Source organism: Magnolia sinica, chromosome 15, assembly GCF_029962835.1.
Source record: "Magnolia sinica isolate HGM2019 chromosome 15, MsV1, whole genome shotgun sequence".
NCBI lineage: Eukaryota > Viridiplantae > Streptophyta > Magnoliopsida > Magnoliales > Magnoliaceae > Magnolia > Magnolia sinica.
The window spans coordinates 65,454,084-65,472,908 of NC_080587.1; the positions used below are offsets into that span (position 1 = coordinate 65,454,084).

The 18,825-nt window shown below is 41.5% G+C and overlaps 1 protein-coding gene across 10 annotated transcripts; it reads left to right on the top strand.

The window, feature by feature from the left end:
- The first annotated feature begins 5,931 nt into the window (after window positions 1-5,931).
- On the top strand, window positions 5,932-17,969 carry LOC131227095 (zinc finger protein 4-like). 10 transcript variants are annotated; one of them, XM_058222794.1, is made up of 4 exons: window positions 5,932-6,193; window positions 16,283-16,428; window positions 16,530-16,721; window positions 16,839-17,969. In XM_058222794.1, exon 4 carries the CDS (start codon window positions 16,937-16,939, stop codon window positions 17,690-17,692), a length of 756 nt encoding a protein of 251 aa, XP_058078777.1. In that variant the 5' UTR covers window positions 5,932-6,193; window positions 16,283-16,428; window positions 16,530-16,721; window positions 16,839-16,936; the 3' UTR covers window positions 17,693-17,969. The 10 variants fall into 10 exon arrangements, with proteins under 10 accessions (XP_058078777.1, XP_058078783.1, XP_058078779.1 ...); XM_058222800.1 differs by having other exon boundaries at window positions 16,530-16,701; XM_058222796.1 differs by having other exon boundaries at window positions 16,579-16,721.
- The last annotated feature ends 856 nt before the right edge of the window (window positions 17,970-18,825 follow it).

An 18,825-nucleotide genomic window follows, 5' to 3' on the forward strand; every position in this document is an offset into this window, starting at 1 on the left:
CCACTTTGCCTTCTTATTACCCCTCAACTGTTAGAAGAAGGGGAGACATTTATCTGTAGCTCTGGATATAAAGTGTCCGAGCGCCGCGACTCGCCCTGTGAGGCATTGTATTTCCTTTAGAGTCCGAGGTGAACTCATGTTGAGGAGCGCCTTGATCTTATCAGGGTTCACCTCAATGCCTCTCTGACTGACTTGAAACCCAAGAAATTTTTCTGAGCCGACTTCGAAATCGCACTTCGTGGGATTCAGCTTCATCTGGTATTTTCGGAGGATGGCAAATGTTTTTTCGAGATCCCTCAGGTGATCGGCTGCCTTAATACTTTTTACCAACATATCATCAACGAACACTTCCATTGTACACTCGATCTATTTGGAGAACATTTGATTAACCAGTCTTTGATACGTGGCCCCAACATTTTTCAGGCCAAATGGCATGACTCAGTAACAGTAGAGTCCCTTGTTTGTGACAAAGGTAGTTTTCTGCATGTCTGGGGGATGCATCGCAATCTGGTTATACCCGGAGTATGCATCCAGAAAAGAGAGTAATTTGTGACCGGCCATGCTATCCACTAGCTGATCGATCTAAGGCAACGGGAAACTATCTTTCGGACAAGCTTTGTTCAGATCTGAGTAATCTACGCAGACTCGCCACTTCCCATTAGCTTTCTTCACAAGGACCACATTCGCAATCCAGTCGGGATAATGTACTTCTTCCATGAATCCGGCGTCGAGCAGAACAAAGACCTCGTCAGCTATTGCTTCATATCGTTCGACGTCGAACGGCCTTCTCTTCTGCTTGATAGGTCTGTGATTTGGATCCATGTTCAGCCTGTGCACTATGACATCTGGAGAAATTCCAGACATATCTTGGTGGGACCATACGAAGACATCCCTATGTTGTCGTAAGAAGGTTAGTATTCTGAGCCGTTGTTCAGAGTTCAACGTTGTCCCGAGTTGAACGGTTCTGCTCGGATCGGCTTCATCAAGCGGTACCTTCACTAGGTCTTCCACGGACGAGCCTTCGCAGGCCCTCTAGGGTCCAGTATATTGATGGTGAGTATTTGTTTAATTGAACCTTTTTTTACTGCCATTGCATAGCATCTCCAAGCTTCTCGTTGATCGCCTCGGAGTTAGCCTATTCCACCCTTGACGGGGAATTTCATCATCAGATGATACATGGAGACGACTGCTCTCATCGCGTTGAGAGAAGGTCTACCTAGAATGACGTTGTGTACTGATGGTACATTGACAACTAGGAAGTCCACCATGAGTGTGACTTGATGTTGTCCTTCTCCTGCAGTCACCAGGAGGGAGATGGCTCCTTTGGAGATCACTCTTTCCCCGACAAAGCCGTGCAGTGGGGTCTTTACAGGCCTAAGATGAGACCTTGAAATCCTCATTCTTTCAAAGGCTTCAGAATAAATCACGTCGGTTGAGCTCCCAGTGTCAACCAAGATGCGGTATACCTTACGGTTCGCTATGGTCATAGTAACCACTAGGGCATCGTCGTGTGGATGCTGGATTCCGCGTGCGTCTTCTTCTCTGAAGGTTAGAGTGCATGGGCTGACGCGGAGTTTCTTACTAGGTCGCTCGGTTAAATGAACGTAATGTTCTAGGTTAGGCTTCCGAGAATGGGCTTTCCGCGCCCTATTTGAGTCTCCTCCACCAGACGAACCTCCGAAGATGGTACGAATTTCAGCGGGCTCTTCCGTGATATTAATTGGCTGCTCTCGCTCTCTTCCTTCTTTCTGAGTGGCTTTTCCCTCTTTGGTGTATCGATGCAGGTGTCCCTTTCGAATAAGGACTTCGATCTCATCCTTGAGATCCACACAATCGGCCGTATTATGGCCGTGATCTCGGTGGAACCGACAGTACTTACGCTTGTCTCGGTGATTCGGGTCAGTTCTCATACAAACAGGCCAATTTAGCAGTTTTTCTCCCCGTATGTCTAATAGAAACTGCTTAGCAGACGTGTTAAGGGGGGTGTAGGAACGAAATTTTCCTTCCGGCCTTTTATTCGGACGACGATCGCCAGGGGCGTGGTCGTCGATCCCCTTACTGGACGGCTGGGCTTCCCCATTCATAGGCCTCTTCTCTTTATCATTCATTTCTGGCACTTGGACATTTTTATGGGCATTGGAGAATTCTTCCACGTTGGTGTATTTTTGAGCTCGGGCGACTAGTTCAGCCAGCATCTTCGGAGGGTTCTTTCCAATGGAGAAAGTAAATTTCCCTTCTCTTAACCAGCTGAACACAGCAGCGAGCACCATTTTGTCGTCGTAATCTTTTATCAATAGTGCTTCCTCGTTAAAACGGGTGATGTAGTCTTTCAATGACTCCTTTAGCTCTTGTTTGATAGCGAACAGATGGGTGTTGGGCTTCCGACTTCTCTTACCACTTATGAATTGGGTAAGGAAAGTTGGCTCAACTCTGCGAAGGAACTGATGGAATTTGGTTTGAGCTGCGGTACCAACTCCGAGTGGAACCTGTAAGGGTGATCGAGAACCCCCAGCACATCATGGCGTCCGTCACTATCTAGATTTGCATCCATGAGCGATAGGCTTCCACATGCTCGGATGGGTCTCCAGACCCAAAATATTGGATGACGGGAGGTATACGAAATCTCTGGGGAATCACCTCGCTCATGATTTCTGAGGTGAAGGGAGGATCGGTCTCTTCCATCATTGCCTGAACGGTGGCAGGGACTGATGTCGGCTATTGTTTCTTTTTCAGGGCTAAGAATTTGTCGTTGAGCTCCGTGAACCGTTTCTCCCACGGGTCCTTGTTTTCTGCTATGATTTCTTGGGTGTTTTGTCTTCGGAGTTCTCCTTCCCCTCCTCTGTTCTAGCCGATGGCGGAGATCCGTCGGCACCAGGGCTGAAATGGCTGAAGCGTTGGTTGGAGCTCGAGTGGCATCATTTTGAGCCGAGTCTCGAATTTGGGTCGGAAGAGGATTTTGCCCTGAAATCGGCATCTGAGGGTGCTGAGGCGCCTCGAGTCTCATACTTCCCGTCACAGAGTGAGTTTTCACAACCAAATCGACTACTTCAAGAACATGATTCTCCTGAGCTGGGTGCGGTTGTGGCTCTTGTTGTTGCTTCATCTTATTCACCTCGTCACGTAGGGCTTGTATCTCGTTCTGCATGGCGCGATATTTACTTGCTTGATTACGAGAATGCTGGGAAGACCCCGGGGCTAATTCTGCATGAAATAGTGAGGAGGAACGAGTTTGCTCATTCGGCTTTGATTCGGCAGCTACCGCTTTCTTCTTCCCTCTAGCCATTATCCTTGAGAATAAGAACCTGACCTTTTATATCAGTTCCCACAGACGGCGCCAAAGATGTTGATGACAAAATCTGGATCACCCTCCACTTCGTTGTTGATGATAAAATCTGGATCACCCTCCACTTCGTGCTCCTCAAATGAACCCTGGTCCTACACAGAGGGTGAGCAAAGGAGACCCTGGCTAAGCCTGGGGACCCTCTGATGCCTGAGTCAGGTCAAGGGAATCGGGGTCTAGGTTAACAAGTAGAGGGAGAATGCATGCCCCCCATAGCAATGGGATCTTATTGTATTTATATCTGACTGTCGAACGGTCCGTTAATCTCGGCACGATTCACTCAATCAGTAGGATTTTCAAATCGTGGGGATATCATATGCAATTCAAGGATCATGTAAGATCTTATGCACATCATCCGTATTTGCGAGAGAAGTAACCGGTCACGTCCACTTATGGTAGTTTCTAAGCTTAGCTCATGGAACGCCCACTTTGAGATTCGACCTCGGCTCGGACCTTCTGGAAGATAAGGTCTCAATCAGAGTGGTTATAAGCCTTTGTCGAACAGTGTCCGCACTTATAGTCCGAGTCGAGCTAGTAGTCATCCGCCCGATCGGGTCAGCATGACGTTAGCCCTCGGGATTATAAGGGGCTCGGATCTTCCCATAACATAACATATAAAATATTATTCTACCATTGAAAAAATATTCCTTATCTGAAAATAAGATAGCAATTTATTTCTTTAACAAAACACAACCGATCAACATTTTTCTCTTTAACATTGCAGCTGAGCCCACATAACATTCCAATAGGCTGGATGGTATACTGTATCTGTGGAAAAAAAAAAAAAACAAAAACAAAGAAGAAATAAAAAGGGAAATTTTTTTTATTACAAACGCGACCTTTCATCCACCTTCCTTTATACAACCTGGATAAACCTATCTTACCAATTTAGACCTCTAACTGTATAGACAAACTAGTAAAGACGAAAATACTCGTACTTTTTCAATTGCTTTTACCGGAAAATCAGGGGTATTTTTATCCAAAATTCTCTCTGTGTACTTAGAAAATTCTACTTTCCTAACATAAGTTTTTAGCCGCTTAGGGGAAAAAAAAAAAGCGTATAAAAGGTAAGCGTTTACTGTATTAATTTTTTAAAAGAAAAGGAAAAAAAAAAAGAATGCTAAAGTTAGTTAGGTTGGGCCTCAAATGTGATGTAACAAATCAAACTACGGTACTCCTGCAGGTGTAGAGATGCCATCTATCATATGTTCCACTTAGATGGACGGTCCTGATTGATAGTTTGGCAAGGATGGCCCTACCACTCACCATTGCCATCATTGTTACCGTATCATCTACCAAAAAGCAAAGAAGAAAATCCAATACATGAGAAAAACACTGCCCATGCGTTGAAAAGCAGCACCGTCCAATCAATAAATCTGGTGGCCCATCTCATGTCATCAACCGCCCATCCCTTCTCTTGTTCTTATTATCCTTTTTTCCCTTTCTGAGCAGCCAATGCTTTGGAATTCGTACATACCATCCAAAAGTCTCTCCTACTAATTCACTAAATGACCAAACTACCCTGCCAATCATTCAATAAATAATTACAAGACATGGGCATTTTCGTCTTTTCAGCTCCGACATGCATCATGCATGTCCCAAAACTACATGTCGTGTATGAAAGGCTTGTGAAGCAGCCCATGCACCCATGCAACTAATCTAACTCACTTGAAGTGGATATGAGAGTATCCTATCTCATGTACATGCATCATTCATGCCCAGCATTCGTCTACATCGACATAAGAATTGTACCGTACCATGCTGGAGCATAGAATGTCATGCACATGCACGTGGATGCTGCACACATGTTGTGTAGTGTTTGAATCAGAACCGTCCAAATCATGGTCCCACTAACCAAGAATCATCACGTTGGGTGATCCTAACCATGGAAAACTTCTGAATGCTTGATCTGAACCGTTGATCATGATGGTGACTGGAATAGACCGTTGATGTAATTTTTGGGCAAGGCTGACAAGAATGAGGTCCTTGATTCAAGTGATTTTGATTGAGCTCGATCTGGACAGTCCATCATGGAAAAACTAAAAGGATCGGACTATCATATCCGTTCAAAAGTTGGCCTTCTGTTTTATAGCATGCATCTTTCCACCCAAAGAAGGAATGGTTAGGATGGTCTGATCAAAATTCTTCGTGAAACCCATAAGAAATCGATGATGGGCCTGACCAATTGGGTTTTTTTCAAAATTTCCCTTAGGCCAATTTTCCATTAAAAGGAATATCGGCCATCCATTTTATAGGCTACTCATCTGATGGCTAGAATTGTTTGATTACTGTGAATTTTTACACGTCGGCCCGGATTTGTTTTTGCATCTAATCTACGGTCCAGATGATTTATTGGGCTGCCCATGTGTCCCTACTCAACTAGGAATACATATCACTTCTGTAGATTTTGATCTTCCTGGAAAAAGAAACAGTTTGAATTCTGACGTGGATGCATGCATGTCACAGAAGTCCCACATGCATGTCAGGCATGTAAGATGGATGAATCATGTCCATGCATGCAGTTGGTCACTTGAACACTTCTGAAAGTGTGAAGAGTTGAATCCTTCTGAAAGTCTGAAGATGACTGGATAAGAGAGGCATGTCATCTCTCTCTTCAAAAATTCAACAGAAGAGTGCTCAGATCTCTTTTTTCTTAGTTTTTGATCCGCACACCTTTTCCTGACATATCTGACGTCCCACCTTAATCTCCCAACCCTTGCTTTCTACAATCAAACAGCTCTCTCTCTCTCTCTCTCCTTTTTATCACCCAACCACTCTTGTAGTGCATAAAAAACAACACCCCAACCCAACATCTCAGTCACCACCATTGAAGTGCCTGCAATTCCCCATATGGTATGTTTTGCAAAACATCCACCTTTCTCTTCCATTGCCTGATGGCTTTTGGGCTTGATCCTTATCCTGTCTTACTGCTATTTGTGTGGTGGGTAATGGTGTTTGGTGGATTTTGAATTGGCTCTGAATTGGGTTTTTTCTGATTCTGGTTTTTTAATGAGTTTATGTTCTTTGTTTGTGTCTTTCTGTTGCTTTTTATGGTGTTTGGGCTGTTTTGGTATTGGGTTTCTCTGTTTGGATGATTTGGGTTTTTCTTTTCCTTTTTTGGGTATGTTGAATTTTGTTCTGTTCTGGGTGTTTGGCAAATCTGGCTTTTAATATGGTTTGTGAAAGATTGAGATTCTTCTTGTACTGGTGTTTTAAGGACTGATTCATTCAAAGGAATAAGAAAAAAGTAAAAGGATAAAAAAGAAAAAGAGGAGTTGTCAAAAATCTCGATCCATATCTGATTCGGATCGAACATAAGTCCTCGCATGTTGCCGTTTCCAGTGGGCTCTTTGACTATTCTGGCTATTTATCTTGCCAACTTTTAGTGGGTGTTTGGAGATTTTGCGATGGTTGGAATCTGTTATGTTCTTGTGATTTGTTTTGCCAGTAGCTATTTCATTGATGCATTTGGTGTGGGTATTTTGATGGACTAGTAGGCGGAAAAGACGAACATTAGCATAGATGTTTCAAATTTCTGTAAAGATTGAAAATTAAAGAATTTCCTTTTCTTGCTCACAGTGTCACTAGTTAGATTTTTCAAAAGAATGAGATTATATGGGCTACTTGTTGCGATGAATTATGATTTTCTATCCTGTTTTCTTTTACGCATGATTATATGAATTGATATCAACGAAATGATTTTTAAGCTGTTAGTGGGCCGTGCCTGGGTTGAGTGAAATCAAAATTTTGAATAGGCCTGGACTGACCACTTCAAAATCCTGGCCCAAACCAAGTCCGGCCTGGTTCGTGGATGGATCTAGGCTTAATGGCATTTTTGAATGTTGGGTCGAGTTGTCCGAGTAGCTTATAACTACAGAAAGTGAAAATAGCTGTTTTTGTTCCGACTTGAGCGTTGAACCGCTTTTTATTGTTTTATGATGTAGGTGAACCCCAATGATTTTTGTAGCATTTTTTCGAACTCTCAATCTGAAGATGGATTTGGTTCATTTGATCTCAAAATCCGAATGAGATCACTGAATTTCTTACTAACAAGGCAATTAGAGGCTGTTTCTATGTATTTGGGGGTATTTTCCTCTCTTGGTTACGGAGAGGGATGCAACTCAGGCAGGTTGGGTTGGATTGAGGGTCAACCCAAATCCAAATGAGCCTCAAGAAGACCCAACCCGCCCGATCCAAATTCCAACCTAAGATGCCCAACCTGAACTCCTGTATACGCAACCCTAAACCAACCCAACTCAACCTGACCCAGTCCAACTTGACCCGTATAAATGTGTTCATTCCCAACCCAACCTAACCTAACCTGAATTTGCTCAACTTGAACCAAACCTGAATTCAAATCGGGTTGGAGTTTTCCAACCCTAACCCAACCCAAGGACCCTAAAAACCCTACCCAACCCATCCCATCCCATCCCAAGTTTGGGTCAGTCGAGTTCAGGTTGACCCAAACTCAAGTTGCAGCCCTCCTTATAGATCTCTCTTTCTTTTTCATTTCTCTTAATAGAACTGGATCAACTGATACTTTCCAAGAAACAAAGAAAATAGAGGAAATCTCAGTCATGTAGACTTGAACAAGTTACTTTATAGTGAAAGTTTCATTAATATGAATTCATCAATGACCATTAATTACAGTTGAGATATGTTTAATTCTTTGATTTCCCACCCCTAGTATGAAGAATTTATTGGCTGCTAAGAGGAATGGTCACCCACAGCTGGTTGCATATGAAATTCACATGGTGGGGGTCCACATGGTGACCCCATGTGAAGATCAGATGATGCAAGAATCAGGCTGGTCCACTCATCAGGAGGTCCAACCTGTATGAAAGATTATGCATGTTGTGGTTGATCTCTGTTAGTTTTTCATGAGTTTAGCTCGATAAGATACCAAGGAGTTATAAGCTTTTGATCTTATTTTCATCTGAAAACGATTACGAATGGTATCTGAAACTGATTTTCAGAGGTTATGAAGTTTTCAGGCTCATCAATCAGCCATCTTTGAATAGGTGTGCACTTGGTGTATTGGAAAGCCTGGTGCGGTTGCATGGTGCCAATCTTGGGTTGGGTCGAACTTGCAGCTTAAAACTTAATAGTCAAGAAAAACCATGTCTGAAGTTTGATTCTTTGTTCGCACCGTCCACATTGATTTGGGCCCGAGAGTTGAATCCGTTTTTCTGTGCTGCTGTGATCTCATCAAAAACTTGAAAAATGTTAAACCATCTTCCAAACTGCCAATCTGATGAATGGATTTATTTGTTGCTTACTGACAGGCGATCATTTGCAAGGATTAAAACGAAGGAATTGGAATACATACCCCACCTTGAAATCCAGTATGGGTACCAAAACAAACTGATATGGGTCAATTTTGGATGATACCATATTTATATTAGGTGACATTCACATGGTTTTTCTCATATCACCAGTCATTTGAAAAAACAAGGACATACCACATTGAACAATATTCCAGTAGATGGCCATTTGGCCGATACACTTCTTTTGGAGTCGCTGGCCTAACACTAGAACTTATGGTTATTGAATTTTCTATGCGCCACTCCTCTTCTGATTGTTTGATTCAACTTGGTATCATCTGAGTTGTATTGATTTCACTAGGAAACGAAACGAGTCACCGCACTGATATGGGACCAAGTCAGACAAATCATGGCAAGCCATACCGGTTTCAGTCCCCAGGCGAGTTGCACTCCTAAAACCTCTTCTTAAATCCATGCTCCAACACAAAACTTGTTCAAGTAAAGAAGTTCATGAATTTTAGGCACGCTTAATTTCAATGAGAACATCGTAAATTAAAGGCTAAGAATATGGAAATGGGTGAGGGCAGAGTAACATCTGTTGTTCATGTGGACTTGCTGCCTTCTATTCTGCCCTCCATAGGAATGCAATACCGAATGGATTTTAGCCTAGAATGGCGAATCATGTACTTGTGAATTGGTTACTATTTATGTAAATTTCCATGAATCTAAACATTCTATCAGCGATACCTTAATCGAATGAGTGGCCCACTCATTTATGTAGTCCATTTGCCATTTCTAATATGAGAACTTCTTTCTTTTGAGCCTCTGCATGAACCAAGAGATTGTATATTTGTTTAAATATAAGGTAAAACATGTAGTGCTATTACATACAATTCAAATGATCTCCCTTGATCTGCAGCAGTTCGGGCTGAGGATTTTGCATGTTCTCTAGAGCTTGATAGTACCCTTTTATTAAGAGTTGGACTTTTAGAGCAGAATTCTGTGATTTCAGAACTTTTTGAGTTGAGAAGCTTCATAGGAAATTCATTTAATGAATATCAAGACATTTAGATATGTGGAGAGGTAGTATGGTACTGTCTGTGTTTTCAGTTTGTACAAGTTGGGCCCGTTATTTTGTCATTTGAACCGTTGATTCTGTTGTCCCTGGTGTGAATGGTCCATGCACCAGAATAGTCCTAATAGAAAATTATCAAACATTTAGATTGGTGGCCAGCAAAGAAAACATGGCAGCAGTTCCGATTGAACCAATAAAAGGTAATAATGACTAGGATCTGTTTGGTTCATGTGCCATACACAATGTCCCATCATATCTTTGCCACTTTTACAAACTGAAATCGAGGTTCTAGTGTGGGAAGGAAAGTTTGAAGGTCCACTGGACCTCTGCACACAGAAACTCCCTAATTACCTTCCCTCCTACAACGAGGTGCCGCCGTCGATATAGGGGCACTAAGGGGCTCTACAATCTCTCAGTTTGAGCATAATTTCATATTTTCCATGGACCTGTTTTCTGCCTTTGTATTGCATGTATTTTGTTTGTGTTAAGTATTATTCATCTTCAACCATTGATTAGGTTATTTATATGGTATCAGAGAATGATCATTCTCTTCACCTTGCTCCAATTTCTTGATGGTGTTAGAATATATATGTATTTCGGTGCTCCCTTGGGAGCCCATGTTTTTCTATATTGGGTTATCTTAATAAAATAGGGCTAGAGAGCAATTTCTCTCTTATCTCTCTATTTTTCTCCAGGTTCCCTTTTTTCCTTGGGCTTCTCCTACCCTAGTTCATAACTTCCCCCCTCCTCCCTTCTCTTCAGAATAAGAGAAGATCAAGGGTTGAAAGAAAATTCACCCCTTGTTCTTGAAACCTAGCTTTCTTTCTTGATTGTTTCTGAAAATTATATAATAGTTGTAACATTTCCTCGTCCCTTGTCCTTCTTCCATTGTCCAATCATCTCCTTTGTTCTTGACGCCTCTTTCCAAATGGTCTCTAAAAAATGAATGTCTTGAATTATCTTTTTTGACTGAGACCTCTTATTGGTTGGAAACAGTAGCTCATATCACTCATGGGGGAATGCTTTTCCTATCAAATATTTTTTACAGAATGCCTGCAACACTGCAATTGTGATTGTGCTTCTCAGTGTGATGGGGCAATGCATATAGAGAATCGATGAATTATGGAATGCTGAAAGACAGTTACTATTTATGTGTTCCCAGATTAAAAAAATTCCCATCTAGAACAAGTGAATGGGTGAAACTTATGGCCTTTCTACTCTACAAATTTGACTCCAAGCGACAGCTCACTACTCCATCCTCCAAATAAAAAACTGAACACTCATTAGTCATTTGTGCATCCGACAACTACAGGTTGTGAAAACTAGTAGTTTAGTATGCTTGCAAGAACCACCTTGAGGCGAGGTATCAAAAAATGGTTATGTTATGGCCGTTAAGTTACATTAACAGTGGCCATTGTTATGGGGCCGTAACAGCTGTTACTGTGTTTTTTTTTTTTTTTTTTAAAGGCCGGTGATGGCCGTTATGGAGCCAATACAGTATTAAAAAAAAAAAAAAAAGGGTCCATAATGGCCCCTATCGTAACGGTACCGTTATTGAATACCTTGACTTGAAGACTCCTGCACTTGCCTTGTGACTATTGCCTATGTGAGTAATGTTATGTGAAAAATGTCTATCTGGTTCAGGGCTTCCAAGGTTCAAAATTGTGGAATGCATTGTACTGTATCGGGAATGTATGTCTATAAATTTGTTCATCAATATGATGCAAATGTCTGTATGACGATTTGGATATGTAGTGAAGAGTATCGCTTCTTTTGTATCAGTTTATATTGTTACTACATTCTGATGCAAACGGATGGTATCCAGATGCATTGTTGATAAATGTTTCCTCTAACATAATTTTAGTAGAATTCAATATCACACCAAGGGTGATAATATCAGACGTATCATATCATATTAAGAATGTATTGTGATAAACTCATGCAGAAATACATTATGTTCAAATGATGCTTTTAACCTTGATGGTCCCATTATGCCCAGGGATCACTGGAGCACCTATTCATGAGTTTGTAAGTCATGGAAAATTAAAAACCATGAAATCTTAATGCCACCCAAAGACATCAAATGTTTTCTTTGCCAAGGCACTCAATAGCTGCTGCCTAAATGGCAATTGGATGACCAAAATACACATCAGACACACTAGGAAAAATGATGCACCTTTAGCCCAATTCACGATAAGAGTCTAGGCCATGACCAGGACATGAATCAGGTCCAATGGCATCCAGCCCATTATTTTAAGCCCAAATGCACTTGTTAAGAGTTTGTATAATGCATTGCTTCGTGATCATGTTGCATGCATGTGAAAAGGAAAGAAATTTTAAAACTCATACACGTCTTGGGATGGTTTTTTGTGTGGTTTTGAAATTTGTATTTTGTATCGGAAAGATATAGTATGCATAAGGACTAATGGTTGTTGCAACAAATTTGTGGGAAATTATTAATGTTATAATGAGAACAAAAAAAAATCATTTTGATTTTGGAAAAAAATAAAAAATAAAAAAATAATTCCCGCTAATTTCTAGCAGAAGAATGAGTTGAGTGATTCCCCTTTGGCTGTGAATCGTGTGATTCTTGGTCCATCGGCACCAATTCTGTTGCATTTGCATTCAGAAAATGTCTAGTTCTGAAAACTCTGTTTGTTGCAATGTTCCTAGTACTTCTGTTTAGATAATAATTTTTTTTTTTCTGGTTATTTCCCATCAAGTCTACTTTCAGCCTACAAAATTTCAGGACATACCAATTACTTAAAAATTCTGGGGTGCTAGCTATCTGAAAATAAGGATTTTCTTCACAGTTTGTGGACATACTAAAAGGGGTCCTATTCGAACCTTCCTCCCCTTCTCCTCTTTTGTTCGCTTTACAGCTAGACTTAGTAAGGTTTAATTTGGCTTTTTAATCATCTGAATCCGACTTGTATTCTAGGAGATATACCATTTTGATGTCAGGCTATGTAAGTTGTACATTGCAGTCTTTTAAGGCCTGTTTTGAAAACACCAAATAAGTTACTTTTAACTTGTCATTAAGTTATTTTTTCACTTAAGTTAGTTTGGTAAACATCATTGTAAAAGTAACTTATGTGCTAAAGCTACTTATCTTAATAAGTAAATTTTTTTTTTTTTAATAGCTTTTTAACTTACTACTTTTCTAATATTCTCTTTCTCACGGTCATGTCAAAGGAGGCCCTCTCTCACAATCCATGTCAAAGGAGTCTCTCTCTCATGGTCTATATCAAAGGAGGCCCACATGATGGACTGTCCACATCGAAGGTGGGGCTCACACAATGGACAACCCATATCAAAGGTGGGCCCCCACATGATGGATGACCCCATATTAATGTGGGCCCACATAATGGATGGTCCACATTAAAGGTCGGCCCATAATGATAATAGCCCACATCCAAAGTGGGCTGGTATGATGGACGGCCCACTTCAAAGGTGGGGCCTATACAATGGAAGGTCCACATCAAAGGTGGGCTCCACATGATGGCCAGTAGACAGTGAAGCTTGGCCTCACATGATGGATGACCCATAATAAGGTGGCCCCACATGATAGACAGTCCACATCAAAGGTTGGCCCCTAATGATGAATGGCCCACATCTAACTCGAGCCCCGCATGATGGGCAACTCACATTGAAGGTGGGGCCTACGTGATGGACAATCTACATCAAAGGGAGGCTCCACATGATGGTCAATTAATAATGGTGGGCCCCACATGATGGATGATCTACATCAAGGTGAGGCCCACATGATGGACGGTCCACATCAAAGGTTGGCCTTAATGATGAATGACCCATATCCAAGATGGGCCCCGCATGAGGGACAACCCACATCAAAGGTGGGGCCCACATGATGGACAATCCACATCAAATGTGGGCTCTACAAGATGGTGGTGGATATTGAGGATGGGCCCCACATGATGGATGACTAACATCAAAGGTGGGCCCTACATAATGAACGGTACACATTAAAGATCGGCCCCTAATGATGAATGGCCCACATCCAAGGTGAGCCCCGCATGATGGATAGTCCACATCAAAGGTGGGGCCCACACAATGAACAATCAACATCAAGGGTTGGCCCCACATGATGGACAGTGGATGTGAGGGGGACCAAACAGACTTAAGGGATAATTACTTATGTTGTTGGAAACCAAACATGCTTTTCTACTGTTTGGATGATAAGTATGTTGTTTACCATGCATACTCATCTTCCTAATGTAACTTATGATCCAAATGCCTCCTTACAACCTCAGCAGGATGCCAAAGAAATAAAATGAAGAACCGCACAACATGTTGATGAAAGTAGAGATTATGAATTTTAAACTAGGCCAACATGGGGAATTGCATACGAAGCTTAAGAAAACAGTTTCATTTGATAGGCCATGATTTCCTCCACTTCAAAAGCGCCAGATCTTGACATTGGCAAGGATATTACTTTCGGCGTGTCAATTAGCATAAGTTCCCATTTTATATTATCACAACTTGAGGAATCAATCCATTTTCATTTGACGCTAATACACTTGTGATGAGAAATCATTAAGGTTTTACTTTGTGACCAGAATAATCCTAGGGTCAAATTAAATTATTGTGCTCCATGGAGACAGATGGGAGCGAATATCAATTATATATTGATGGTCCTTGTGAAACAGGTTTTTAAATGCTAGAAATTTCATTATTACTTTTTTTTTTTTGCAAGTGCCAGTTTAGAGATTCTGTGTATATGCCACCACCTCTCATCACACTATAGGAGAATCTCCCAATAGTTGAATTTCTGATCTATAGAGAAGAAGCTCAAAAGAAAGTTTTATTTCTTCTGTCTTTTTGTAATATATTATTATGTTATTTTCTTGTGAGGTTAGTACAACATTGGTTATTTTCTTTGGACAAGGTCTTTCAAAGAGTTGAATAATGCAATTTGCATGGACGATGTGCCTTAAAGAGGTTTTGAGGTATTGTTAAGAATAAATCTGAAGGAATGTGGGGAGGTGATTCTTGTGTGTTTGGGGAAGGATGGTTTCTCATCACCTTTCGTACTTGTACTTTCTCTTGGCCATCAGCTACTAATTTAATCCGGAACCATTAAAACAAATGTCCATCATGCAATAATGTCTAATGAAGTCTACGTCAGTGGTGTGCTTGAAACCACCCAACATTTAAAAAATTGAAATGACCTCGGAGCTTGGTCATTCCCAACTGAGTATAATTGAGATGAATTTTTTGAAATTGTTCACAACTCAGCCGACCCAATAATTGAGTTTATCCATGAAGAAAAGATTTAATAGAACATGATTTATTTTGTTTCTAGAAAACCAACAAACTAAACTATCAACTCAGTTGATTTTCATTTTTAAATAGAATTTTATTAAAAAATAGTTTAGTTGATGTGTGTGTGTGTGTGTGTGTGTGTGTGTGTGTGTGTGTGTGTTTATTGCCCACATACAAAGGTTTAGGATCCGATCGGCATGGATCCTTGCTCTTGCTTCGGTGGTAGACTCTTAGGAGTTTCAACACCCGGTCAAGGGTTCGAGTATCCATAGGTGGTGAAATCCCACTACGGTGTGAGTGTGTGGGGGTGTGTAAAAAAAACCATGGCTTGCTCCCAGTGGCACTATGCACACCAACACCCACCCACCCACCCACCCAGACAACCATTATCAGTAAACATGTCTTCCTTTCAGTATATTTAAGTTACAAGCAGCCAAAATGTGTGATGGGAAACCTGGACCCACTGCACTTATGCAATGGACCTTGACTCTCTCTTCACATGCATTGAATGAATCACCAAACAGCAGGTGTCAAATCATGTATGGGTGTGAGTGTGTGTCAAAAAAACCATGGCTTGATTACACACGCCCAAATACAATGTAGCAATGTGATGGACACACACACAGACTCATGGTATGCCAGAATGGTTACATAACAGCCATTAACAGTTATGGCTGTAACTGTTGCGCGTAACGGGGCCGAAAATGGCCATTATGGAAAAAAGAAATGAACTATAATGGTCCCGAAACAAATGTTTTTTCAAAAAAATAAAAAAATGACCGTAATGGTAATGACCACCCCGTTGCCATTATGGAACACCAAGAGACTGCACATATGTTGTGTAAGCGCCAAGTTTCTATGCCATGGTCTCATGTAGTTCTTTAGCCATGTCTTTTGGATTTGGTATCAGACTGAATTTGTTACATAAGAATTACTATGGTTGGGCTGGCTTTTCCAATCCATTGCTTTCTCCACCTAGATGCATCCAATTTAAAATTTCCTAGATGGGAAAAGCTACTTCTATCTAGCTAAGATTTGCTTAGTGGCAGAATCTTTTGCACATATATTAAGGATTTCTTTATTCGGGTTTATTTGCACTTGGTATTTAATATCGCTCCAAAAGCCTCTTTTGTGGCATTGTGCTTCATCCAACATTCTAGAGGCTGATTGGGTGGCTCACTTATTTTAGGATTTCACCTCACATCTGATGTTTGAAGCATCTGATTCGATGATTTTGAAACATAATCATTAAACAAAGATGTTGGGTAGTCTCTTCACTTGTACTTTAATCCTTACCATGATCCCCTTTTTTTTTTTCAGATGTCCATCGGTGGCGTTGTTTCGGGATGGTTAGAGAGAACCCAGCTCCTTGGTTGAAGGATTCTGGTATCGGAGATAGCTTATGCAGCAAATAATCTTTGGAGTTATTTCCTCTGGAGTTTTCTAGCTTTATGGAATTATTATGAGTCTGTTTTTTGTTTTTTTTTTCCCCTTTTATTTATCTAATTTTACCCATTCTCCTATTGTGGCCCACTTGATGAGTAGATTAGCCTGTTTTGTGTGCTAGGGCACATTTATGATGAGCCCGCCTGATGAGCAGGTTGGATTGCGCACAGGTTGGTGCGTGTAGCTGTACATTGGAGCCTACACTCTACGCACATTTGGGCTCTGCAAAACTAATTTTCTACACTATCTTCTGAAACTAAGGCATATCAGACCGACTAGCATCTCCGATTGCAGTCAATGTCGTATTATAACAGTAATAACGGTCTTCTTGAGCAATGTTTATGCAGTGTCTATTACATCTCTTATGTTTTCTCTTTCACGGAAGTTGAACTCAACAGAATTCTAATTTGTGATTTCTCTCTGAATTCAGGTGAAGGGGTAGCGTGCCTGCAGCCATTGTGTGGTGGGACCCAGCATTTCTATTGAGAATTTCAGCATTTGACAATTTTTCCTTCTGTCTACCCAAACATGACAACACCCAACTCTGATTTCGAACCTGAAGCCCCTTCCGAAGACGAATCTGATATCAGCAGCCAAGTTGCTTCCAACATCTCCATCCAAGAAACCTCCCAGGACCCCTCCATGTGCCCCACCGTCTCCTCCCCCACAGATCCTATCAACCTCCACCCAACTCCCGATACAATCTCCCTCAACCTGACACTGAGCTGCAATGGTCGTGATAACGAATTGGGACAGAATCCAACCGTTGGATTTTCATTATCAAGCACAAGCGAGAGCAGCAGTGGGGCCCGCCAATCCTCAGTCATCCCAAGAGTCTTCTCATGCAACTACTGCCAGCGCAAGTTCTTCAGCTCCCAGGCTTTGGGTGGCCACCAGAATGCACACAAGAGGGAGCGGACGCTGGCAAAGCGGGCCATGAGGATGGGCATCTTCTCAGAGAGGTATGCTAGCCTGGCGTCACTACCACTGCATGGGTCGGCATGCCGGACTCTAGGAATCAAAGCGCACTCCCTCTCGCATGATGGCACGTTGGTGAGGCCTGAAAGTCGGGGTGGCGCAAGATTCCAACACGGGCTTCTTGGGCTGCCTGTTTACATGGAGGATGACGAGATGGACATGTACTGGCCTGGGAGTTTTAGGCAGATTCCGGACGGTGGGCAAGGATTCGAACTGGCAGGAAGTTCAAATTTGAATTTTATATCCGTTGGTCCTCCCCCACCCCAAGAGGATTCGTCCATGCCTGATCTTACGTTGAGACTTTAAAAGAGGTCGCTCTCTCTCTCTCTCTCTCTCTCTCTCTCTCTCTCTCTCTCTCTCTCGTCTCTTCTCTCTTCATGGTGAGTGCAATGCTAGATTCTATGTACAGTGAGATAAATGAGAGAATCCGAGATCGAGTTTTGTTTTTTCTTTTTTTTTAAATTGCAGTTTTGTACTGAATCTGTTGTTGTATTGGGTCTTTAAAAATTTTCAGTGTTAATGCTTGTTATAGGGTGGAAATATGTGGTGAATTTTCAATGCCAATGCATGTTTCCTTTCTTTCCTTTTTGTCTTCTTATTCATATTATCTTTCCATGTATGAGATTCTGACGCAGGGGAGGACGTGAGGTCGAGCACCGTCTTCCTCAAGAGGATAACTATTCCGAATCCACGAAACTTCTCTGGACTCCTCACGGAGACTTCTCGAATCCACAAGGAAAGAAAGCAAGAAATAGAAATAAATTCTAATAAATTCGAAATTGATTAATGAAAATAAAAACGAGTTCACAACCCTTTAAATAGGGATACCAAGCAATGGGAAAGAAATCATAATCAAACTACAACTAAAACTCCTAGAATTCGTGACTTACTAATAGTCGTGATGTCTACTAGTGCAAGGTTTTCGGCCAAAAATAGTGTCCTATTTGGCTTCACCAAACCGTTCTCCTAATTTTTCTAAGCTCTTTTTAACGTTGGACGCAACTCTTAAAGCCCAACGGATGAAGAGTTATAGTCAAACTAAAACTAACTATTTATAGTAAAAACAAAATTAAAATAGGGAAACGAACGTTGATCTGGTGGTATTTCGCAAATTCAGCTTGGGCAACCCGGCATAGTGGGGTTGGTTGGCTAAGTAGCTCGTTCTAATCTAAAATCATATATTTTACGTTAGATAACTCGTTCCGGATTGCGAGATACGCCTGATTTAAGGTCCGATCGTCTGGATCACTTTTGTCGTCGACAAAGCCTTTTATGATCCATCTTGGCCATGTAACTGTCCGCGACCCGCTCTACATCAATTTCCTCCACTTTAAAAGAACTCGTCATCAAGTTCTCGTCATGCTCTGGTTCATGACACTTGGTCAAGAACGTGACATTGAAAGTTCGTGAGATCGCCATGTCATCTAGAAAATCAACAA